This window comes from Rhea pennata, chromosome 26 (assembly GCF_028389875.1).
Source record: "Rhea pennata isolate bPtePen1 chromosome 26, bPtePen1.pri, whole genome shotgun sequence".
Lineage (NCBI taxonomy): Eukaryota > Metazoa > Chordata > Aves > Rheiformes > Rheidae > Rhea > Rhea pennata.
The window spans coordinates 1699235-1725641 of NC_084688.1; the positions used below are offsets into that span (position 1 = coordinate 1699235).

General features: G+C 41.8%; 1 protein-coding gene across 3 annotated transcripts in view; it reads left to right on the top strand.

Moving 5' to 3' along the window:
• The window catches only part of FBXL20 (F-box and leucine rich repeat protein 20), a 46074-nt gene extending 22233 nt beyond the window's left edge, over positions 1–23841 (top strand). For 2 of the 3 annotated variants that reach the window (XM_062595841.1, XM_062595840.1), the window contains exons 3-15: positions 4427–4481; positions 6869–6943; positions 9381–9475; positions 9919–9987; positions 10169–10264; positions 11558–11684; positions 13717–13791; positions 15477–15607; positions 17053–17113; positions 17679–17723; positions 19141–19197; positions 20284–20496; positions 21241–23841. In XM_062595841.1, the coding sequence (XP_062451825.1) occupies positions 4427–4481; positions 6869–6943; positions 9381–9475; positions 9919–9987; positions 10169–10264; positions 11558–11684; positions 13717–13791; positions 15477–15607; positions 17053–17113; positions 17679–17723; positions 19141–19197; positions 20284–20496; positions 21241–21348 (1207 nt within the window). In that variant the 3' untranslated portion in view covers positions 21349–23841. The remainder of the gene's footprint in view (positions 1–4426; positions 4482–6868; positions 6944–9380; positions 9476–9918; positions 9988–10168; positions 10265–11557; positions 11685–13716; positions 13792–15476; positions 15608–17052; positions 17114–17678; positions 17724–19140; positions 19198–20283; positions 20497–21240) is intronic. The other variant, XM_062595842.1, reaches the window with a different exon arrangement.
• The last annotated feature ends 2566 nt before the right edge of the window (positions 23842–26407 follow it).

Consider the following 26407-nt stretch of genomic DNA (forward strand, 5'->3'; position numbering starts at 1 on the left):
CTCTTGGGTTAAGTGGCTTCTACTCTGTGCCGCCTTCTGCTACCCCTTACCTCATTTTCGGCACATCTAGTCATTGGCAGTGACTTTGCTGTCTGACCTTCGAGCCCTGTGTTGATTTATTCCTCGGGAGCTTGAATTCGATTCAGAACAAGGATGCAGCAGAGCAAATAGTGTACTGGAGAGTTGGCAGCAAGGTTGTCATTTCTCTCCTCCTGCCCAGCCCACTGGCATCAAATAATTAAGGAGCAAAATTTAGTTTGAATGGTGGATCAATTGCGTAAATTGGTGTTGGTAACATTAGAAGGCTACAGGTCTAACGCAGCTCACCTCAAAACCCACAACTTCCAGGGATTTCAGTAGAATCTTGACTCAAATCTAATTAGAGTGGCAGTCAAAGTGAGGAGTCTGTTAGAAAATCCTGAGTGGATTAAGAGGTTGAAACCTGAAAAAAATGTTCTGATGGCTGGTTTTAGCTAACCTGTCTAGTGCCAGCCTGTTAAGGCAAAGTCCTGCCTTCACACACTGTCTGGTTGCTTGCTTAGGCCCCTGCTAGCTTTGGCCATAGTGAGTTACTTTGAAATAGTTCAATCTGTTGAATTATCAATTTTGTTTTAATTTTTGTTTGGAATACTCTGTCTTCACCTTTTATCAGTGCTTGAATATGAAGTTATCTGTGTGATTATTTTCTTTCTGTCAACTCTGAAGAGCAAAAACACCAGCGCAAGAGTGTAGCAACTGACTGTAAACAAAACAAAGATGTTGCTTTAGACATAAAGGTAAATGTTCTAGCTTTGTGCCTTTTGATCTATTGAGGCAGAATCGGGAAAGCTGCTATCCAGGTAGTACTATTAAACCTGCTGCTACTTAACTTTTGATTTCTTTCACCAGATAAACTGTGAACCTGACCAGAGCAGCAGTTATTTTTCTAAGGATTTGGTGCTTTGGAACACTTCCAAGAGAATATCCTCCTTTCTGATGTCCTTATATTACTTAGAGTGTCTGGAGCTAACTAGCTAAGTTTGCTTCACGTTTGCTGTCAGCTCAGTATGTTTCCTTGTTGTCAAGTTTAGTTTTAATTGAGCCTTAGGGAGCTTACAAGAATTCTTATTTTATTTCCAGTGGATATATAGGTTACCTTTGCTTTATGCTGTGCAGCCTGCTGAAAGAGACCCAGCATTTGCGATCCATATGGTGCTCCTGTAGGAGGAAGACAACTGCTCAGTCATTGCTTGGCCATGTGGCCTGCTAGTTTGGTGGGGAGTGTGTGTGTGTTTTAATGTTCCCCAACAACTCCTTGGAGAAGAACAAGCCTATCCTTGGGACTGCACTGGAAAACTTAGCTCAGGTCATTGTGCCTGCAGGACTTTAACTTTGCTTCTGTTCTTCTTTCCAGTTTCTGTGAGGGTTTGCAACTGGAGCCAGTTCTGAAATGACAAAAATGCACAATAAAGCAGAGACTGCTGCTGAAAAAGTAGTTTTTGCTGTCTGACTGTACTGAGTCTTTGTCTACTATTCTTGAACAAAGAAACAAACAGATCAGAAAGCACTTAACATGTCTGTCTTTAAGCTTTTAATAGCAAAAGTCTTTGAGTTCTACTTAAGTGCATGGACTTTCTAATGAGACATTGTCACCCGCTTGCACCCCAGTTACTGTTCCAGCGAGGGTAATTAAATTGCTTTTTCCCCTCTCCAAGAAAGGCAAAAGTTACATACAGTGAGTGGAAGGTGTGGGTGAGAAATTGAAAGTGAGTTGAGTTATGCATCCTGTCCTACCAAGAGCATTTAGGTAGTAGGGAACTCCTGGGCACTTGTGTGAAGCTCAGGTGTTAACCTCAGAGGTGAGAGGGTGCTGTGTTGACCTCCCTTTTACTGAGCTGGTAGGCTGCAAGGGAGGAGCAGGAAGCAACAAAGAATTTGGCTGAGACCGAACAGCCTGATAAAGGGATGAGAACCTGGGATTTCCATGGAAAAAGCAATATTTTAATGAAAATATAGAAAGTGTGCCTGATTATTGACTTAGCTACTGTTCCTATGGAGTTCGGTATTTTGTGGTCCCATGACAGGAATTCAGAGGAAAAGCAGAGGTACACCCCAGCTTCTGTCATGTACTTAGGCTTTCCTTGTATTGCTGTTCATTAATGTACTAAATAAATCCTCAGTGTGCATGTATGCGCACGTAAGTAACTTTCGTGAACAAGTGTTCTCTTGAATTAATAGTCAAAAGTGAGTAGAGAACTCTTCTGAAATCCACAGCTGGGCTCCCAGTGCAGTGTCACAGTGAAGTGTGTGTTTGCTCTTTTCCAGACCTATCTTAACCATGTATATCTTGGCATGTCACTGTGAATTTTGTCTCATGGTGAGATGCGCAGGGAACAGGCAAGAATTATCTTGAACCAAATTCCTGGAGTCTCTGAGTGTCCTTGGGCAATGTAGGAAAACAGGAGAGCATCTGGTAGCTCTGGGCTCAGGAAGGATGAGTGTCAGAAATGCTGTGGAATTGGTAATTCCGATGTTCATGAACAGTAACAGATAGTCTCTCATGACAGCTCCAGCTTGTTGACTGTCTTCTGCATTCATCCTCTATTGGTGTTCTCCTGTTCTCTTCTTCCACCAGTACTGATGCTTCTAAAGGGCTTTTTCTATACCTGCTTGTCAGAAAGCTTTGTCATGCAAAGGTGGTATCGTATTATAGCATCTGCTTGTGTCCTCTCCTAAAATTTGAAAACCCAGAGTTTACACCTTGTATATAACAACATACCAGTAGATGTATATCTGTGAATGTATATGCTGCATGTTAACACACAGGCAGAACTTTGTGTGAGTATCAGAAGCCTAGATAACCCTTGCTTGCTTATCTCGAGGACAAAGTGCAATTTATCTGTGGTACACATGATGTTTGTTCTTCTCAGCACCTCTTCCCCCAGTTTTATCAGTATTTGTGCTATTTATTCAAATATATTCCTTTTGCTTATCAGAGGAGAAGAGTACATCATACAGTTTTATGTAAGAGTTTCAGTAACACATTAGTACACAGGGTGTGTCAAGTCTGTAACTCACACAAAAGAAACCCACTGGCAGCAGCAGCATCTTGTATCTAAGTCTCTTCTGCACAGGCAGGTCTGCTGAGAATGTAGGAAAGCTTATGTACACCCCCTGAAGTCCACAGTCTGTCTTGTGAGGAGTTAAATCAAGTATCACAGATACCAAAAGATTGCTAATCCAGGCATGCACTATTCTCTTGAGAAAGTCCAGAGCTCTTTGGAGCATTGTTCATTCTCAGAATTTCTCCTGGACAGCCATATGTATTTTATCTGAGTATTTTATAAAATACTGCATAGCACTGGAACTTTTTTTTTTTTTTTTGGTCCCAAATTCTTCACACTTGCATCTGGTGACTTTGGCGTTTTCTCTCTGATGATCTTCAACTTTAAATTATCGAAGGAGATGTGCAAGTGTGTTCTTGTAGTTAAACACTTGTGTTATCTTTGCAAAAACTTTTCATTCTGTGGTTTTATAATTGCCATCACAGATAATGAGACCTTACTATGTTTCAATGTCCACTTGATCACCTCTGTTTTGTGACATGTAATTGTTTGAATAACCATAAACTATACTGATAAATTGCTTATAGACTTGGGAGTTCTGAATGGATTTGGTAATTCATTCAGTCACAGGTAAAGGGGTGTGTGCACGAGCTGAGAACGCAGAATGTCTTAGTCCACTATAGCATTGCAAACTATTACTGTCTAATTCTTTTACCCTAGTAAATAGGGCAGCGACACCAGGGTGTTGGCCTGATGGCTTGGGTGTGCCCTGGCAGAGGAGTGACATACCACAGAGGAGTGACCGGATCGAAACAGCTCTCCAAGACGCACTGTATGACACATGCTAAGTGTGTCACTGTGCAAGTTGCTCTGCAATGTTTCAGAGCAAAATATTCCTCCTACCTCTGTGTTAGCAACACTTAGTATTTAGCACAGCTATATGAAAAATAAGAAATAAGCCATGAACTGAAATGAGACTGTGATGTTGCTTTGTCATCTTAACTATTAATTGTTTTGCTTTTGGAGTGGTGGTGTTAAAGATGTGGGTTTTGCTGATACCTGTTTATTCTGCCATACCCTGACCTAATTGAATGTTTGACTGCCAGGCTATATGATACCTGTAAGTGTTTGATTTTTAGATAAATAATCATTCTATTTACTGTCAGTAAATACTACAAGGCATAATATTAGTATTTCATAGTAGTTCAGTGACTGTGATTTCTGCTTTCATTTATTAACTGCTTGGTCTGTACTTCTTTTTGCAGTTAAGCTTTGAACTGAATTACAAAGTTCTGCTGTATCCAGTCATCTTTTCCTTTGTTTTCTATGTTCTCTTTGCTTTAAACGCAGATAACCAAAAATAATTTTTACTTCTGTTACAGAATTTTCTCTTTCTTGGATGTGGTCACTCTGTGTCGTTGTGCTCAAGTTTCCAGGGTAAGAGTTCTTGTCATTGCTGGTAGAATTTAACAATTTAGAAGCGTGAGAATTGCAACTAAATAACAATAAACTTCCTTGTGTTTCAGATTGGGAAAATTTGTACTAGTAAACTCTGTGCAAAGACTGTTTCACTTACTGTTATTTAGTGTCCCTTGTTAACAAGGCAATACCAGAAACTTCTGAAAGCAGTTGTGGAGGTAGAATCAAACTTTGAATACAGTTTGACAGTGTCTAAGGCCTTGCCCAGGTAATGAAAGAGAGGTGCCTGTCTCTTTTCCTGAATAATTGTCCAGTCAGCCTGGTCTTTGTACAGAAGACCCCTCCTGAGGAAAATGCTAAGCTTAATTTATGGTACTTGGATGTATCTGAACAGTGTATCTATGTGTTTTCATGGAGATGTAGCATGTTTGTGAATCAGAATTTCTACATGGTAGAAAAGCAATGAACACTTTTCCACTTGGATTTATTTGGAAGAAAAAAAGAAGTCTGTTTTGCTTAGGGTCCCTGTCCTATCCCCCAACTAGCTCATGGCTTTATAGGCTTCAGCAAGTGGAATTTGGCTTGATTCCTTGCATGGAAAAATTCCTCCAGTGGCGGGTCCAGTCATTTAGAACTGCCAGACTTGTTCAGATACTTTATCTTGTAAGCTTCTAATAAAACATATAGGAAGCATTACTATAACAAGAGTTTTAAGTTGGTTAAATGGAAAGGTGTTAATAGAGTTATATTCACCTCATTGGCAGACCGAATGCTGAGTGACTCTGTACAAAACCAATCAATATAGGGTTCAGCTATGCAATAATTTGCTTTTATTCTATGTACACCCAATAAAAAGGCTGCGGTTAAACATTTTTAACTGCAATAAAACCTCTGTGTGATGTCCAGGCGTTATGGTTATGATCCCACATTCTTGGAATACCAGAGGTCTTCCAGGAGGCTGAAATTCACTGCTCCAGTTCAACACTGACCAGTGCAGACTGTCAAAGATATTTGCCAATCTCAAATTGTACTCCCATTTTTGTCACTTGCTTCTGTTTCCACAGGACATCTAAGAACAAGTCAGTCACAATGTGACACAGCAGGCACTCTAAAGGAGTAAAGTATTCGCACAGAGCTACAAAAAGGCCATATGTAATATTCGCTACTGGATTGCACATTAAAATGTGCTGTGTCATGACTTGCATCCACTAGTACGTTTCTTTTCTACTTGAGTTATTACTTTTCTCATGGCAATAGCCAGACCTTAAAACAAGTATCCTCAATGAGATTTAAAGTGCAGAACTTAGTTCTTCCAACTTTTTAAAGTCTCTACATGGCTTGCACAAAGACTAATATATTGTGATGGAGATGTAGCTTAGTGCATGTAGTGTGTGTAGCATAAAATTACACTTATATACATTCTCTTTTGTAATGATGAATTTATAGCTGTTATAAGATCTAGCTGTTTACTTTATGTAACTAAGATTTTGGTTGTAGTAATGTGTTGATGTCTTTTTGCATTAGGTGCTGAATTATTAACTTTCAATTCCTGATTTTTTGTTCATACAAAAAATAGTATATGAATTTTTTTACAAGCCCATTGTCCCCTATCTGCCTCCCCCTTAAAAAAAAAAAAAAAAAAAAGGGCACTTAAAGGTAGTAAACTGTCATTACAGCAGTTGTGCATAGTTCTCAGGTAAGAGCTGAATGCTTTATTTGAACAGCTTACACAGTTTTTTGAATTTCTCCATCTGTGGGACATAGCACCCCATGCAGCAAGCTGTGGAACTGCCTTGAACACCTTTTTCTGCTGGAGGTAAGAGAAGGTGTGCAGGACGACAGCCTCACCCATCTCTGACGGGATCTCACCGCATAGTCCTTGGTTCCTGTGCCACTGAGCGAGTCCTCTGAGCTCCCAGACTAGCTTTGTTTCTCTTGGCAGTATAGGTGCCCGGTGTAGTTTGGCACACATGACTTGCCCATGTCCTGGTATCCTTCACGTTGGGCCTACCAGCTGCCTTAAAGGTGCAAGGAGTAACTCTGCTTGATTTAGCTGGTGATGCTGATTAAGGGATTAGATTCCAGCCAGAACTGTGAAGATGCCCTAACTTCAGCAGTGCCTCCTGTCGTGGGCCCGGTGTCCGCCCTTCCCACGGGCGCAGAAGTGTGGGGGGCACGTTAGACTTGCCTCTCCGGGGACTTGCGAAGAGTGTGCTGTGTAGGTGAGGTGGCTCTTGTCTGAACAAGTGATACTGGTAACTGAACAGTTTTCCTTGTTGGCTGTAATTACTTGTTGCTTTTTCATCTAAGCAGAATGTTGTTTCTAAAAGGAACAAACTGTAACTAGGTCCCCACTGGCATTTTTTCATATTAACAACACATTTACATTTTTTCCCCCGATAAAGGCATGGAATGTTCTGGCCCTGGATGGCAGTAACTGGCAGCGAATTGACCTGTTTGATTTCCAGAGGGATATTGAGGTATAATTAAGTGACATACAAACCCATTTTTCTTGTTAAAATGTAATTACAGCCTAGAATGGATTAATACTCCCAACGTAACCCTTTTTACCTTCCCTGGAGATAGAAATCATTAATTTCAGTTCTTCTTAGCTTCAGGGAGTCTTTAAAGTCTTAGCAATCCATTCAGCTTTTGAAAATGGACAGAATTGTGTATCTGTATCAAGACTTAAAGATAGTAATGGAAGGAGAGTGTTTTTATATGCATTCTGAAAACAGAAGTAGGGCAAGTAAGGTCTCGTGAAGTATTGCTTATGTATAGCAGAACTTAGGCTACTTTTCCTTTCACTCAAAAAATGCTTGCATAAGCTCAGATGTAGACCATTAAGACTGTGAGCTTTCTTTCAAACGTGGCCTGCAACATATCTTTCTTCCCGTCTGTCTTTTAATACTAAAAATTGAAATATAAATGAGGATGATGCAGAGGGACCATAGATCAAAATTGCTCACGGATTCTGATCTAGGGTTCCTAGATGCTGCTAGGGATCTAAAGATGTTGCTTTGGAAATGCCTCTTTGTATCTAGTGTGGATACGTTAGTTGTGGACTACCTAACTCTGATAGGAGCAGATGGCGTTGTCATGCCGTTCTGAAAGTTCAAATCGCATTGAACAGGATAAAAGACAAACCCTCAGTTTCTTACTGGAATGTTCATATTCTGATTAAAATATTTTGGGGAAGGGAGGTAGGGACTGTGTCACTTTTAACTCATTAAACAGGCATAAACTAGAGGATCCGTGAGGATTCACACTTGGTGGGAGATCTGCATAACATTTGTAGAGGAAAAGAGTTAAAATAATTTCTCTGCCAGCCATGTATCTAAGCAGCTGAGATACATGGGTAAGGGTCATGCCTGTGACAGTATGGTGACTTCTGTATGCTTGCAGGGGTCTGAGTGACCTGAGACTCTTTGAAGGAAGTGAACCATGTGATTTTTGTTCTCGATAATAAATACCTAAATTCTTAATATGCCCTGAAAGTTCTGGACCCATGCAATTATTTTCTTTCATGGGGTACAGTAAAGTTATTAACGGTGCCAGGTCTATGAGGCAATAGAAAATGAGGGCAGAACTTTACTGCCATGCTACTTTCACTGGGCTTTGTAGGAGCGAGGTGGGGGGAATGTGTGAATAGAAACTAGGCTTTTCCCCATTCTTGAGTGATTTTTTTGCATGGTTTTAGTATCTCCCTGTTCTCTAACATCACTCTGCACATTGAAACACGTGTTCTTTCTTAAGCAGTGACTTCCCCCTTTGAAACAAAGTGCTTTAATACGATGTACCTAACCTAAAAGTACCTGCTTAGACTTTCTCGAATCGAAAATGTTACTTTCTTTAAAGGAACACAAATCCAGCAATTGATGAAAATTCCACGTATTGTTTAGGTGTATTTGAATCCTCTAATCCAAGTGTACGCTAGTCATGCTAGAGGAACTGCAAAATACACATGCTGTTTCAGATTCTCCAGCCTTACACTGAAGCACAGGTTGGGCTTTCAGTCTTCGGTCGGCCTTTAGCCAGTGCAGCGCTTCGGCAGCCTGCTGCAGCCATGGGAGTTGTTCCCATAGCCTGGGAAAGCAAGTGGCCAGATTTCACCAGAGGCTTATGCAGAGATCTGGTTAAGCTGATGTCCCTTTTTCGGTTGTGAAATTACTCCATAGCTGGCCTGCTTGATTTTATTTTATAATTGGGAGAGAATTTTATAAAAACATCTCTTCAGTCAATATAGAAATCTGAATGTCAACTAGTACTTGAAGAAATGGCTGATACTGCTGTCCTGTGATGATCAACCATGTAGACTATAGTAGAGGGCAAGGTGTTTGAATTACTGGACAGTGATACAAATGTTTTCTCAATGTTTTTTGCACTTTGTTCAAGGAGAAAATGCTATGCATCAAAAATGCGCACTTAAACTGTGTTGCACTAGATCTCTTGAAAACAAATGTTTGAATCCTTTTTTCTGTGAGAGTAAAACTGATGGACTAGTTCTGCCTCATCTGTCTTTTGAATAGAAATTTATCTGACTTTAGTGCATTCACTCTACTTATTTGCAAATCTCACTGCCTATTGTGCAGTGGTGGCATTGCTGCTTTCAGCTTTCTTGGGTAGTACGCACTGATGTCCAGGAGCTCTGGGCTGGAGGAAATTCCTCAGACATTAGCCTGAGCTTGCTTACTCTGGCTTTAGGTAATTGTTCCTTGTCTCTCCATCTTCAGAAGCTGAATAATTCTCCCTCTCCCTGTCTTAGATTGCTGTGACAGCATTTTTGTTTTCTTAGCACTGATTTATCTAGAATAACAAATTGTTGTTAACCTGCAAAGTTTTGAATTCAACTTTGTCAATGCTGAGGTCAGTTTTGCTTTTTTGATTTTTTAATGTAAATCTTTCTGTCTCCGACAGGGCCGAGTAGTTGAGAATATTTCTAAAAGATGTGGGGGTTTCTTGCGGAAGTTAAGCCTACGTGGCTGTCTAGGAGTGGGAGACAACGCGTTAAGGTAGTGGTATGGCTTCTTTCTGCTTCTAAGTACAATGCAAAGAATGATTCATTTTCTGCCATCACAAAGGACTGGAATAATCTGTGAATATTTTGTGACTGAGATCTTAAGGAAGTGTGCCTAACTTAAAACCTTAAAAGCAGTAAAATAAACCTTTTTAATTTTTCATTTTCTGGCTTAACACAGTAACATTTTTCCTCAATTTAAATAAATTACCAGCTGCCACTATGGGATAAGTAGTAATTGACACTGAATCACAAACTTTTGCCTTTGGGCTGGGAAGTCCCATCACAAGATACGGGAAAGCACAAGTTTTCTTTTATTTTTCCTTGAGACAGTTGCTTAAAACTTTATCTGATGCATTGAGGTTAAAGCAAGTGCTTTAAACCACAGGGAAATCTGTTACCTAAAAAATGCTATGTTTTGGCTTTTCTTTAATAAAGGACATTTGCACAGAACTGCAGAAACATTGAAGTACTGAACCTAAATGGCTGCACCAAGATCACAGATGCGTGAGTAATGTTTTGTTCCCCCATCATCCTCTTTACTGTCTGCACTGTATTGTTTTCTCCATCTCCTTTTTAAGGGAAGGCAAGACTTGAGCATATGATAGTCAATACAATGCATGTCATATGAAATGTATGTGACTCTGAATAAATGTATCACGTGAGACTGTCATATGTTCTCTTGCAGTACATGCACCAGTCTTAGTAAGTTCTGCTCTAAGCTCAGGCACCTTGATTTGGCTTCCTGCACTTCCATAACCAACTTGTCTCTGAAAGCACTGAGGTAGGAGCTGACAACATTGATGACATTTGCCATTTGATTTCAGATAGTTTGATCTGCTATTGCCCCCTGTGTCTCATATGCTTCAATGGAGACTGAAATAGGCTGAGGTGCAACAGTGATTACAATCCAATCATTTCCCAAAAGAGCTCAGCATTCATGTGTTACACCTCCTAGTTTGCAGAGGGAGAGGGGAGGACTTGGTAAAAGCTACCCTCAAGCTTGTTTATATCCATTCTGGTGATTATTAGCAGTGGAAGAATGATTATATTGTATTACAGTTCTGGAGGAGGGATTTGGGTGGAGAAGCGAAAAGAAGGAAAAAATCTTGGTCTGCCTTTTTAGGTGCTTACTTACTCACAGTCTGCTGGATTGTAAGTGTACCATTGCATACTTAGCTAGTGTTGCATAGTTAGGTGAACATCAGGTGTGACTATTTGTCTTTTTAAACTGCTTAGGAGACACATAACTACTTAAATCTGCTAAATGGAATTGCCAAGTAATCTAGAAAAGGAAGGGAAAGACAGACATTGGTGGGAAGAGATTGGGACAGAGAAAAGGAGGCAAAAATACACTAGAGGTAAAAATAAGGGCTGAGCTATTAAAAAGATTAAGTAGTGTTCCAGCTATAGCTCTGAAAAATACTGAAGAGAGTGCATCAAGACACTGAAGGAAAAACAAAGATTTGAAAGAGTAAATAAGTGATTAAATTGTTTTATAGCTACACTTCAAGCATGCTTTTTCTCCCCTCCAGGGGCTTCGTATTTTTCCCTAATTTCACATGATCAAATTTGTGCTGCAGTTATCTCAAATACGTGATGGTGTGTATACCTTTGCATGATTGAAAGTCAGATGTGTGAATCTTACTCCTACTGGCAGCTATTTGCAAATGCAGAGTTACACCTGGAAAGTCAGAAGCAGCACAGCAAAAGTCAACCCTCTCTTTAGATTTGGATGAGGGTGGTTTGCTGTATGTAGATCCAAAAAAGCCCGTAAATGTTATCCTAGTATAAGAATTGGGAGGTGCCCAAAATGGGGTGAATCAGTCATCTTTTGCTCTCCTATAAGGAGACTAAAGCTCCTGATTCTGCCTTTGGAGAACTCTTCACATCTGGAGATTGTTTGACAAAGAAAAGTTCCCTGTGGGCCTATGGGGTGGGGGTGTACCTCCTGTGCTCATGTGGATTCCAGAAATGAGAATTTCCTAGATTCTGGCCTGAAACAGAATTTCTTCCCAGGGAGGAAAAAAAAAAAAAAAAAAAAACTTTCCACCCACTTTTCCTTTTGCCTCCCAAGTGAGGGATGCCCACTGCTGGAACAGCTGAATATCTCCTGGTGTGACCAAGTGACTAAGGATGGCATCCAGGCTCTGGTGAGAGGTTGTGGGGGACTCAAAGCCCTGTTTCTGAAAGGCTGCACGCAGGTATGGCTCTACAGAGAACACTCGAATAATAACTGCGAGTTTTACTGCTGTAACTGAATGTATGGGGATGAAATATTGTAGATTTTTTTTCTATTTCCAGAAATACTGTGTTACTGAAATTATTCACGGTCTATCTGTTGGAGATTAAGTGCTTTTATTGAAATTCCTTAATAGCTTTGAGCTCAGAATGAATAGTAGAACAGTGAACAAATTGCGTATCTAGCTGTGAAATCATTCTTCCTTTTTTTTCTCCCCAATTGGGAACACACTGAGCAAAGTTTTTGTGTGTGCGTATTTTATCTTTAAGAGACAATGACTTTGTTATTTCATTCTTGGAAGATTGGAAGGCTCAGAAAATTTTGGAAAACCTGACAATACTTTCATCTGTAACCATGTCAAAGAATTTCCTCTACATGTCATCTAGATTTCTAGCTAGTCAGAGAATCACATTGTACATGACTCTTTTGTAAAGACTTCTCTGCAGGCACCTAGAAACATTATACTGTTCCCTTAAATGTATCATATAGCTCTTGAGATATGACAGCATATTTTGAAGAGACTGCATGGAAAGGTCTGTGATGCTCATTCCTTGGAATATAAATGGTGCACTGACTCTCACAGCTGACGTTTGTCAGCTGACACTTGTTTACCTTCCTTGTTATTCCTTTTGTTATTTAGACTCAGTTTCCTTTTAATGTTGCTCTTACTGTTTTACCTGTTGGGTCACTGGAAAGTTTAACATTAAATACTTCCCTGTGTTACAACTTTACGAAGTAGCAATATTAATTATGAACTAGGGCATGAAGAACATCTACCATGAGTATTACTCTTTTAATGAGTGAGACCTCTTTGCAGTGCTATTTTGCAAAGAATATGGCGACTAATATTACTTAATGAGGTGGGAGATTTTTAATGCACAAACAGATCAGACTAGAAGGGAGAAAACATGCATCTCTGAATCTTGTCCTTAAAAAGGAGAGTAAAGCTAACCTTGCTGGAGTTGAAAGCTGTGACCAAAGACTCAAAAGAATTTAAGAGCCTCAGGATAGACCTGGAAACTGATCTCTGTGATCTCTTTGGTTCTTATACCCAAAACACTGAAAGTGCTCGTGTTTTTGGAGTTTTTTTTTTTTTCCTTGAGGGGTGAGGATTTCTTAAGCATGAGTGAGCAAGTGCCATTTTCAGCTACTGTGTATAAACAGCTGTACATTTTTATTTTGCAAAAAGTGTATTTCTCCTGTGCCTGCACACAGAAAACCCTAAAAGGTTAGTTTGATAAGCAAAGCAATAATACACTTGTGTGCAAACAAGCTTAGCTGTAGGGGCTATAGTCGGTTGTTTTTCAGTGATTTATATTACTGTTGTGTGTTCATAAGATGGGTATATGTGGCTATAAAAAAAATGACTTGATCAGAGACATAACAATCTCAGTCTATTTTCAGAGTTTAGATTATAGAAATAGCTTGAGTTTCTAGTAATTTATGGAACATAGGGAAATACTGATGGCCGTACATCCTTATTATCAATTATTTGCCATCTGTTCTTACAGGTTTAAAAATAGCAGGCTTTCTTATCTTCAGAAGACAACATGGATGTGTTTTATGCTTCCTATGATGAAATAATACTTTTGGGGGGAAAGAGAGAGAGAGAGAGAGAGAGAGAGAGAGAGAAAGTTCAAGTATTGCAATATATAAATGGTGTTATTTGTAGACCCTCACTGGAGTCTAATGAAGCATTTCCTTGATTCCTCTAAATAGTTTCTGATTTCACTTCTTGCTTTCTTAATCATGCGTGTTGGATCAGATCAACTTTTCTTTAAATCAGTAACTTAGTGTTGTGGGTCTTTGAACTCTGTCCCTGACACGGTAAAAAGTGATATGCACTCGTTGCTGTGTGTTTTGAGACTGCGATGTATTGCCCTCCTTCCCTGTAGACACCCTAACCGTGGATGTTTTTAGCGTTCTGAAAGTTTCCTTTGAAGATTGCTCCAAGTATTAACAGATTGCTTCAGTCTCTAAATTTTTCTTTCCAGCTTGAGGATGAAGCTCTCAAGTACATTGGTGCACATTGTCCCGAACTGGTGACTTTAAACCTTCAAACATGCTTAGTAAGTAAGCCTCCTTACGATTTTCCACCTCAGCCAGCATTGTGCGTTTGGAGACCATCTATAAACACAACCGTGCAGAATCTGCTCCATCCCAGAAACAACATCATCTGTGCAGACAGGGCAATTGTAAATTTGGAAGACTTTTAAAACTAGTTGATGAAAAGCAGCTTTTTGGTAGCATTTGGTAAGGTTGAAAAAGTCCCCAAAACAGTGTCTTAGCATTCAGTTTGTCGGAACTGTTTCTGTGTCCTGCCCGCAGGGCTTGTAAACTCATTTGCAGGACTAGCTGGAAAAGTTCTTTCCATTGGGCTGGAATGTTTGTTCTAGCCAGACTCACTCCAGTCTCTTCTTAAAATTGAACCAAGAAGTGCAGTTGCCCTTCACAGAAGGACTGTACACCAATTATTCTGCAGGGCCAAAAATACAAGTTTAAGCCAAAACAGGAATTGTAATGTAGCTCTTTATACATACCTTCATGCAGTTAGTGTGATGCAGTGAATGACTAGGCACTCCCTTCCTTTTCCACTGAATTGGGCAAGGTTTTTGGGTCTGCAGGGCTGTCTGTTCTCTGTCCTGTTTAAGGAGTAGCCTTACCAAATCCCAGACTGACGAGAGATTTGGTGTCCATCTGGGACTGGATACTTGCAAGGAAGGAGTAAGCTGTAGCAAATGACAGAACTACACCTGAGATCTAGGCAAGAAGGCAGGAAAGGAAGAGGTAAACAGGCAGATGGGAGATGAAAGCAAGTAAGAGTCCTTGTTCACCTTAATTGAAAATACCATGCTTCCAAATACTCAGCTTCCAATTCATCCCACTCCAGTATGCAGGCTTACCAGTCTATAGGTTTGCTCTTTTAAAAGAAGCAGTGTCTGTCCCTAGCTTTTCCATGTTGAAACTGAATTGAATCTGTCTGTTTGCAGAAATCTAGAACCTAGGGAATGAGTGAGGTTTAACCTAGGACTCAAGGATACGTGTCCTGTGCCACCTCTGTCCCTTTTTCTCCATCTTCTCCCACTGGGTGCATTGCTTATGGTCCAATACAGCTGCTTGGCATAGTCATGCTCTGTCCCAGAACCTCATGCTTTTACTCATGCGGGGTAACGTCTGGAACAGATTCGTGTATTGTTGTCACTACAGATTTGTTAGCAGAGTGGACCACAAGGGCTAGAGCAGCCCCTCTGTATTCACGGATGCAGCAAGGTTGATGGAGTTACTGCGCCATGGCATGCATTTGATGTGATCTAGACTGTAAGCGTGTGTCTTGCAGTTCAGGGTTTGATCCCAAACCATTCAGATACATTTTTAAAAGGCTGCTTGTAAGGGGCGGGGCGGGGGGGGTCACTTGTTTTCAGGGTGACTATGACTTTTCATTTGCTCTTTGCAAGTGTGTGTTGCAAGGGAAGTCGGGAGGTTGCTTCTAGGCCTCCTGTTGCCCCACCTTGCTCAGAAACGTTTCTTACATGTGGAATCGCTTCCAGAATATCACTGCAGAGTGACTTACGCTGTTTCAACTGCTCCCGTGAAATATTTGATTTTTTTTTTTTTTTTATTTTTTTGGCTTGAAAGACGCATAACTTGGCCTGAGTTAAGCATCTGCTTGGAAGTCTGAGGGCAAAATATGCAGTGCATTGCACCTCCATCTACGTTGTTATGGCTTGTGATGATGTTGTTGTTTTTCTTGTAGCAAATAACAGATGATGGTCTCATTACAATATGCAGAGGATGCCACAAGTTACAATCCTTGTGTGCTTCAGGCTGCTCTAACATTACAGATGCCATCTTGAATGCGCTGGGACAGAACTGTCCAAGGCTTAGGTAAGTTTTCGGTGCAGAGGGTTACCTAAGTTCCAGTGACCTATTACATACTGAGCAAAGGATCTTGGTGACATAATGTTTGAGCTGCTTTAGACTCTGAAGGTCCCTCTAGTCTGAAAATGTACTTTCTTATCACTGAGCTTATTTCCCACACTTGCTGTGAGGTGATAGCAGTTGCATCCAAACTTTAGTTCCTAAATTTGTGCAAGTAGAATAGTGATAAAAGAGCTCCCTGTTGTGGTGGTGTGTACTGCCAATAGATTCGTTGATAAGTTTCCTTCAAAACCATTGTATATCTATCTTTTTCTTGGGGGAAGGGGGGGTGGGTTGCTTATTTTAATGGAAAACAGTTGAGGTTAGCTTACTCCTCTGCTGAGAACTGAAAACACATTTAATCAATATTTTTTTCTTCTTAACATGCAATTTTAACAGTGTTAATGATTTTATAGCAGATGGAATTGTGCTAATTTTCACTCTGCTTGAAAGAGTGAGCTTCCAGCATCATCTTTGCAGGTGCTTGCTTTTTTAAGATGCTTATTTTTATTAGGACAAGATTATTTGGGAAGATTTTGCTATAACTCAGAAAATGGCCAGGTGCAGAAAGAAGATACAGTTATTATCTGACATCTGTAACAGCTGAGTGGGCCTGTATTAAATGGCATAAGATACGGTGTTGGGGGGGAGAAATCTATGATAAGCTCCTTTAAAGAATTGTAGGTATGAAGTACATCATACAAGTGTATGGAAACCAAAGAGGAAGGTAAAACATGATTGCAGTTCCAAATGGTTTCTGTGCTTATGTTTGACTGCAGTTTTACAGTATTAAATTTCATAAAGCAGAATGCATAATGTGTTTCAGGAAAGTTGGCTTTTTTTTCTGTAAAGGTAGATAAATGTATTAATGCTGAGAAATAAACATCTGTAGAACTGCAGTGTCTGCTTGGCCGAAAGTTTCTGTTGTAACAGAAGCAAGTAGTTTGCCTCCTAGAAGACTTTTTGAAGTTTTCTATCGTGGCGTTAAACACTTGTTCTTTCACGCCAATGTGCCAGGATGCTGTATATACTATCTTGTATTATGCCCTTTTCCATGATGAGCTCTGTACTTAGGGTGAAAACCAGAGGAGATTGCTTGGGGAGCACCCAGCAGTGAAGATTTTAAAGAGCACGTTAGACCAAAATTTGTCAGAAAAGAGAGATTAGAACTGTCCTGCCTTGAAGCAGGGTACAGTGAGCTTTGGAGTTCCCTTTTAGCCTGACTTCTTTTTTTGTGTTCTTTCCTGTGACCTACACTCAGGTATAGAGGGTGGATGCTCTGTGCAAATTATCCTCTCAGAGAGCACAGCCTAAACCGGGTCAAACTTTTCTGGGTTGCTGGAAGCTTTTAATGAAACACTCTGAAAAGCAAAATGACTCCACCATGGTTATTATAAATTCTTTCTGTGCAGAATATTAGAAGTTGCAAGGTGTTCTCAACTAACAGACGTGGGCTTTACTACCCTAGCTAGGGTAAGTGCTGATTTCTACTTGTTCACCAAGTATCTCTGCATTGTTTTCTTCATAGATCTAAACTAACAGTGGCTTTCTCAAAGAGTGTAGATTCTTGTCTTGTTTTCAGTTTTGAAGCTTGAGTAGAAGTTAGATGATGTAAATTAGGTTGTACATAGTACCTGACGTCTTCAGGATGGTTCTGACCCACATATCCAGGAGGGCATGCATCCGAATTGAGATGTCTAATACTTGCGAGTTATAATCTCTTAATGTTTGTTGTACTAGATTAATCTGTCCTCTATGACTGATCCCAAATTTAGCTTCCTTTACTTTGTCTGAATAAAGGAAACTTGGTGCCTGTAAGTGAGAGAAATTGCTAGATTTTATTTAATGTACTTGATTTTCTTTAGTATATTTGATTTGCTTCTTAAAGAAGCATCAAACTTTACTTTTAATCATGATGCTTTCATGGAGAAAACCCTTCCCTCCTAAAAAAAAGGACTCTCTCTACTGCAGACATGTTTATATTTGCTGTCTGAACTTTGCACTTAGTTTGTGCACTTGGTCTTCTGTTTGTTCCTAGAACTGCCATGAGCTTGAAAAAATGGACCTAGAAGAGTGCGTTCAGGTAGGAGGTGCCACCTTTGGCATTATTTTTTTAGTACAAAGTCCCAGCAGCGTAGAAAGATGGCTTGTGATAGAAATTTCCACATTCTTAGCACGGCGACAAAAATATAAAGGTGGTAGATTGTGTTTCCAACTAAAAACTTGTTTTAGAGTCCTGAACAAAAAGACAACCAGTTATATTTGGATAAGAAAATACTGCTTTTGTGGTTTGATCCTTTGTTTGTATTTTGTAATGATGAGTGCTGCCATAACTGTAATAAATAAAATATTTTAATAGTAATAGATATGTCCTGGAGATCATGTGTCAAGGGTTCACAATTTTAGATACAGCGCTAAGTCCCAGAGTAAGATCTTTGCATGTAAGACAAGGGAAAGTCTGTGCTACAAATGTTGCTAGAGATGGTAGAAATTACCTTTCTTTTGGGGAGGGGGGGGGCAGAATGTTGGAACGACAGTGATTTTTGTACAGAAAAGAGATGGCAACAGCTTGCAACAAGGCTGAGATGCCCATTCTATCACAAGCCTTTCTAGAAGGCAGTGAGATGGTTTTTTTGTTTTTTTTTTTTTTTTTTTTTAACCACTAAGTCTGTTACTGTTGACCCACTCTGTGTGCTGCAAGTTTCTTCATTAGTTTTAGGGGTGTCTTTCATTTGTAACTTGACACTATCCCATCAAGTATGTGCCATAGACTGATTACAATTTCAAGATAACAAGGAAAATGATTGCATTTACTCAAGATCCTATGGAAAAATCTGCCAACCTTAAGGATTGATTAGAGTTAGATAAAGACAGTGGACATAATAGGATTTTGCTTCCTGCCATGAGAACAGTTTGACCCCAGTATTCTGTACTTCCTGATTGTTCACAGGGCTGAAATTCAGGAGATCACAAGAGGAACTTAAAATGGTCCAGACAGGAAGCGATTAAAAAAGTTAGCCCAAAAAGGAAAAATTGGGCTGTGTCCTTGGACTGCTTGGAACAAAGATAGCACAGCAAGTTTCCTTCTGAATGCTTTTAGATTAGAATTCCATTGTGTGGAGTCTGTCTTTCTTCCTGAGGAACTAATGAAGAATAATTCAGCAATCTACAGAGCTGTTAGAAAGAGATTTTTAACACCTCTAATGCTTTCAGGGGCAAATATTTAGGAGACATTGTTTTGTTGAAGTGATCTGCTCACTTGTCTCAACTGTGAGCTTGATTTGGGACAGCTGCCTAAGGAAGTACGAAATAACAGCAATGCAGACTCCATGACTTAATAGTACTTTAAGGACCTGAGTTTATTGCTGATTTGGTCTTACAGGAGCAGTTCCTGAGGGGCTCAGAAGAGTTACCGTGGAGAACTGCTTAGGCAAAAGTTTGTAGCTGTTGCTCTGTGCAGAGCATCTGGCATGAAAGGGCACTTTTTTTTTTTCTTCCAGATAACAGACAGCACACTAATCCAACTTTCCATACACTGTCCACGGCTTCAGGTTCTGGTGAGTATTAAAAGGGAGACTTTAACATTTTCTTTCTATAAACAAAAGGATTTCAAACACTGCCCATGGGGTTTTGTCTCTTTGACTTCATAGGTGTGTTCTGAAGGCCTGGAAAAAATCAGTTAGGAACTTGACCCTGAAGAACCTATTGTCCCTCCCCTACTGCTAGCATTAATCATATGCCAGGCACATGTAGCTGCCTGAAAAAGAATTGTAGGATGGTGGATTCTCCTGATACCAGTCTTACATCTCCTAAGTGAGCTTAGTGGAATCTGTCTACAAACCAGGCTGTCTGTCTGTCTGTTAGCAAGGAGGCTGCAGTCCTTTTCACCTGTAGTCTAGACCTGAAAATCTGTGACTTGAAGAGGCTACTGATTGTGGAAAGCAATTTTCCTCTTGGTCTGAATTTCTGAGAAATCAGTCTGTCTCCCTTTCTGTGTCCTTCATTCTCTTTGTGATAAAACTTGTCCTGAGAGGTAAGTGTTGCAGTCACTGAGATCATCTCTGCAGCTATCCCCTGTGCTCATTAACTCACTCTACAGTAAAGTAACAGGCTGATGCTGTCTCCTATTTCTGAGCCCCATTTCCCCATCAAGAATTTTTAGGATACAGCCCAGAAAAAAATCACTAAGTAGATGACATGGTATTTCTATGAGATCTTTGATCCAATGATAAGATCCTTCCTGTGTTTAAGGCCATGGAAATTTGACAAAAGTGGTTTCTCTGATAGCAGAGGTATTTATTCCATTTCCTTTCAGTAAGCACCTGCTGTCCTGTCTCCTGATCCTGTGGGTCTCATCTTTCAGAGGCTGTCCTTTCTGTTGTGCTTCAGCTATGTGAGGTTTTCCCCTTGCAGGCATATTTGTCATTGAAAGCCCACAGAATTCGTTGCTTGGAGTGAGGAACTCAGTAGCTGTAGTGCAGTGAAAGAATATAGATTTGTCTGAGGCTCCAGTGTAGCAAACTAGTCCATGTATATTGCTCCTGTAAAATTTGGGCCATTTTGTCTTCAAAATGCTCTCAGTAGGGGTGCTAGCTTCTGTCTGGTGATGGCAGAGGCTGCTAACCTCCTCTGTTTGGATGCAGAGCTTATCCCACTGTGAACTGATCACGGACGATGGGATTCGTCACTTGGGAAACGGTGCCTGCGCACATGACCGCTTGGAGGTGATCGAGCTGGACAACTGCCCTTTGATCACAGATGCCTCCCTGGAGCACCTGAAAAGCTGCCATAGCTTGGAGAGGATAGAACTGTACGACTGTCAGCAAATCACACGAGCAGGAATCAAGAGACTCAGGGTAAAAAAAAAAAAAAAAAAAAAAGATCAAGGCTGTGACTTAAGCACTGTATGTGGTGGGGAACCAGGAGGGCTGAGTTACAGATTTCTCATAATCTGGCACTCAAACGTATTGCTGAATCAGTCATCTATAAAATTAATATCTTCCTTCACTCAAGAAATGATTGGATGGGGCTGAACACTAGCTGGTAGGGAAGAAATGTAATTGCTGTGCCCACCAAGTAGGAGCAGAAAGGAATGCAGGAGACCCAGCATGCAGGTGCTCACTTTATGTGCAATTGTACTTGATGGTGCTCTTTCAAACCTGAGATCAAGAATTAATGCCACAGCAAATGTGTAGAATGGCATCTCCTCTTGGCTACTTTATAAGCTTAACGTAGATTGTAGAGTGCTTTAAACTGATACTTCCCGTTTTATATATATTTATATAAAAATATATAAAAACTCAAGCCAATTAAGTAATAAGTCAGTCTGGTGCAGCGGAGGCTATGTGGCCTTGTGGATGGGATATAGAGTCAGAGCAGCTTTGTCACTAGCTCCTGGATCATTTAAGACACCTTGTGTCCCAAGTGATTCCTGTGTCTCAGTTCCTTCATCTGTAAAACAAAGGTAATGATACTATTTTATCTGGAAAGAGCACACAAATCCATACAGTACACAGGTAAACCAGGCTCATCTCAGCCTCTCTTTGACTATTGCACTGCCACTATTGTTGTTACTTTATACCTTGTGTTTGTCTTTTCAGACCCATTTACCCAATATTAAAGTCCATGCCTACTTCGCTCCTGTGACTCCACCTCCTTCGGTTGGGGGCAGCAGACAGCGCTTCTGCAGATGTTGCATCATCCTATGACACTGGAAGTGGTCATCATTGCAAACTGAGTATTTAATTACACTTGTAGAATTACGGTGGACACCAGTATCTTCAAGGAAAGTGATACCAGTGTCATTTGCAAGGGCCAGTTAAAGGGCCTGTGGTGCCAGGCCCTGTAGCCACCCATACACATGCATATACACACCCCACCTGTTCCAGCAAACTGATGAACTCTGTGATACGGGCGCTGGAGCTGTGTTGGCTTCTTCTGTAGGTGGATTGGTATAATTCTGAACCATTCCTACTGGGCATGCTCAGATGAAATCCTTGTGGTGTAAGGAGGGGAGGTTTTTGCAAACCCAAAATGACTGTTGCTGCTGTTAAAGTTGTTAGTAACAGAAATTCTTTGAAATGGGGAGAGGGAGAGAAAGGAAACACGCTTTAACCCTACATTCACTGTTCAGGAAAAAAAAACAAAAAACAAGTCTTGTGCCCATGTTCAGTGAGGGAATGAAACAGCAGCCGTTATGAGACATGATTTACTTGTGCTTCTCTACTTCCCATTCCCTGCGGACCACCCTGAGCATGCTCACATTGAAGGTTCATCTGTTTCTTCTGTGTTTTGTAGCATTCAGCTCAGAGGCTTCCTAGATTGTTGTGATATAGCTTGAAATCTGTAATGTCAGGCTCAGTTTTTTTTACCTTCCCCACATCCTGCTTTATTTCTTTTTTTACAGATTTCTAATTCAGTATTTTTTTGAGATTTACCAAACAAGTTACGAATCAGTAATTTTAAAAAAGGGGGGAAAAAAAAAAGTTCTCTTTACCATTAGAAGCCTGAGCCTGAGATGACCTTTTAGGAAGACATTAAACAGAAAGTGAGCTGAACTGCAGGCTAGGCTCTCACAGGCATCTTGGCCTGTTTTTTTTTTTTTTTTTTAAACCGGTGATTGGGTTTCTGAATTTGTTTTGCATTTCAGGTTTTACCCCAGTGATGAAAATACAACTTTTGATATAGGGGGCAAATTATAGTCTCTATTCCAGTGACTGTAAGTTCCCTACTCTTTCTGCCTTTCCCTCCCACCCTTCTTCCTACCCCCAAAGGAACAGCAAAGTAGAGTCTTTTTTGCTTATTGCCCTGGTCAAGAAATAATGACTCACTAATTGAAGCAGAAGGAACAGCGGGCCTGAAAATGTCCTCGATTACTGTCCCATTCTCACAGTGAGATGTGAGCGCTGGGTGGTTTTGCAGACTTTTGCATCTTCCACAGGTAAGTGTCTTGCCCGGGAGAAGGAACCATCTGAATGAAATGGGGGGGTTTACTGTGTGCCAGTTCCTCCCAGCTGTCAGGGTATGTGTTCATAGAAGCTGCTTTTGAGGCATTTCAGGCAAGATTAATCCAGGTGCTTCAAAGGAATAGAGGCAGCCTGAGCCAGCTCTGTGAATGCCTGGTTCCTTGACGCTGGCAGTTCCAGCTGCCCAGTATGAAACATGTGAACAGATGGGCTGACGCCAAGGGTTTAATGGGGCAGAACTTGGTCAAACTGTAACAGGTTTGTGGAAGATGAGCTGATGTGTAAGTAATTGCGCTCTTCCTGCTGTCTGCACCCTGGGATAAAAGGGGGAGCACATGTTTATGGAGGTTCTCATCTGACCGAGACAAAGAGGAGCAAGTCTGTTTAATTAGCTTAGCTGCCAGCAGCCAAGGAAGTGGTACTTCACCTTTATGCTGAATAATAAAAAGATGGGGAAGAGCTGGCTGAAGCACTAGGAATGGCCATTTTAGCGCTGTGGGCTTTTTTCTACTGCGGGTTTGCTTTGAGGACCATGTTGTTGCTTCCAACCCTCTTAGCACTGTCTGAGCTATTCAGGCAGCCAGAAGGGCTGGTTAGTACCACAGGAGCAGTATCCGCTTCGTCTACAACGTGATTTCCCCACCCCATCAAGATGCGCTTAACAAAGTCTTGCAGATGTGCAGTCTGCTGGGAAGAAATCCAATATGCTGTGTTTAAAAGGATACTGTCAATTCTTTTCCTATAGATTGCTTTTAACCAGATATATTTATTCAAATCCTCTTTAGCGCTGTGGTTTCTCTCTCCTCAATGAGCCTGTTCTTATACTTCATTTGCAGAACTCCTTTCTCCGATTTTCAGGGTGGCAGAAGATAATGGAGCTTCCCATGGTAACAGACTGACTATCTGAATGGGCGGGTGCGCCTCGGGCAGAGCCCGGCAATCACAGTATTTGCACAACTCTGGGAAAAAACACTTTGGTTAGTTTATATTGTGGCAGGGGAGAGCTGAAATTGGTTTTTAAGCTAGGGTATAGTTGACTGACTGATCTTTGTAACAGAGCAGTTTTCAAGGGAAAACACAAGAATACAGAACCCAAAGCATTTTTTTTCGCACGGGATAACAGCATAAGGTAGCTCAAACTGTTTGACAGTGTCCTTTTAAGTCAAAATATCCGTCTTTAAATGAACTCTTCCTTATGTTTGTATTTATAAATACCAATAAACAACCATTTTCCAAGCCTTGTCTTACTAGAGGAATACCTTTGTAGAGCAAAAATCCTTCCGCATGTGGTAGCGTATTGGACATGGGCTGTGTTTGGGAATTCTGTTTTAGCTCCATTTGCATTCATCCTTGTTTCTGCTAGACTGAGGAGTAGCTGAGATGGAGGATTGCTAGGCACTAGGTCAAGCACTAGCCCTGTGTTTGATCTGGTGGCTACAGAGGGCATCAACCACTGAGATTCAGGGACCATCTTTTAGAGGAATGTTTCTATTGTGTCGTTTTGAGGGATATGTGATGAAAAACAGTGGCTCCCCTGAATGGTTGGCTGAGTGAGGAGCAAGCCCTGTCTGAATATCAAATCAATTTGAAGACTCCCTATTTGTGCCAAATCCATCCTTTCCAGCCTCTGGACTAGACGAGTTGGACCCAGTCAGTTCAGGTTCTTGATCTGAGACCGTGAGCTGTTCTGTTTGTTTTGGCCCCTTCCTTGCCCTCCCATGAAAACCTTTGCAGCCCCCCGAATCCTGGGATGTCTCTGTAGCTGTGCCCCACGGGCAGAGCGTGGAGGTTGGACCATGTATTGCTACTTGGAAAAGAAGCGTTTTGCTGTGACCTGGATCTGCCTTTCAACACCTTGTCGCTGGCCACGTAGTACAAGCACAGCCAGAGCTGAGCGTGGCCTTGAAATGCTCACTGGACTTCTGAGCAGACGGGTGGAGAGAAGGGACGTCTCCAACAAAATAGCCTGAGCCCTTCTGGGTGAGTGCTGCTGCGATCCTCCAGGCGAGCTGCTGTGAGGCGATCCCATGCAACCAAAAATTAGGCTTTTGTTTTTCTTTCGAGACACAGCAGCACTTTCGATCGTGCTTCTGCCGCTCCCGAAGAGGATGAGGATGTGGCAAGTATAACAAGCTGTCACAAGGGTTATTTAAAACAAAAACTTTAACAAATTCCTATTTTCTAAACGTTGTAATTTCCTTTTTTATTTTACTCTGAATGTGTTGTTCATGGCTGGCCCATGGTGTCATGGTTTTTTGGGGGGTATTTTTTTTTTTTTTTGGTTTTAGGGGGTTTTCTGTTTGAGAGGGCGGATGGGAGATCAGTATGACAAGGTTCTTGGCTGCAGTGTCCCGTGGCAAGTGTGCGCCCTGGAAATTTTGGATGTGTTGTCCTCTTCTGATGAAGGATTATGCACGGTTTCTTTATGTGTTTGTTTGTTTTTCTGGCATCCAAGAAAGCTGGGGAAGATTTTTTTTTCTTCCATTCTCTCTCCATGCTGACAACTAGTCAGAGGTAGCCAGGGAAAGTCGGTCCCTGTGCTGCACCTTCGCTCTGGCTCCGGGGGCTCGGGGGGAGGCAAAACACAAAACGTGTGTGTGTTGGGGGGGAAGTGGCTTTTGCTCAGAGCTTCAGTCCATGTCCCAGAGACGTGTGCCTTGCTTCCCCGGCCCTGGTCTCCTGCTGCCTTGGCACCTCTGCAGGGCACCGTGCCCCGCGCTGGCGGCCTGGGTGCCTGCAGAGGAGGCGTCTCGGCACGGGATCCATCACCGGCGGCACCCGCTCTGCCCCACGCTTCTCCACCAAGTACCTTGCGCCGCTTTGGCACGTGGAGCTGCCGGCAGCTGGCTCTCGACTGAGTGAGGTTTGGGGTGGTGGTTTAAGAAACGAGGCAGGGCATCCACGCTCTCCCCGGCGCTCCTTGCTGGGGCGGCCTCCGCGCGGCGGCTGCCGTGTCGCGGGGCTGGCGCTCTGGCCGGCGATGCCCCCTCGCCTGCTGCCCCGGGCCTCCCTCCGGGAGCCACGCTGCCTCTTCCCGGAGGCTACTAATCCTTTAACCTTCCTGGATCCCTAAAATCACAAACTATCTGAACTCACCATGGTTTTCCCTGCTGGCTGGAGGCCACCAATTTTCACTGATTTCTCTTAAGATGAGATTTTTTTCTCCCTTTCTCTATGCAAACTTCTAAGTGTTGAATGTTCCCGGGCTCCAGCTCAGCTGCAGGTGCGTCCGAGGCAGCTCCCCGCCGCTCGGGGTGGCGGGCGTTCGGCTGCCTTGCGGTCGTGGGCGCTGGGTGAGGGGCAGGGCTGCTTTTGTTAAGTGTTTTTAATGCATTTTTACACTCTGGTGGACTCGTGTCCGCTTTGACTGATGTGTTGGACATACACGTTGGAACCTTGTCATACACTCCCTTGACTATATATAATATATAGAGAGCTGTAAAATATTATTTTAATGATATTGTAATCTGTGCTTTCCTTGACACTGTGTGGATATAATAATGCCATTAACTAAAAGTAAATATATATATGTATGTATGTATGTATCTATATGTACATGTAGCTCAGCTGTCCTGGGTGTGGTGCACGGTGCACAAACGCCGGGCAGCGCTGGTGAGGTTCTCCTGCTGCCTTCTCTGGCTCCTTTCCGTCTCCATCCCCCTCTCTGGGAGAAGCTGCCGCTGTCCAGCTTACCCGAAGCCTGGCCCTTGCCCTGTGAGCCCTTCCCTGCGGTGTCCCCAAACTCCCTGGCATCACCCCAGGGCCGGCGCCAGGCGTGGGCGCAGCCCCAGAGGCGCTGGCT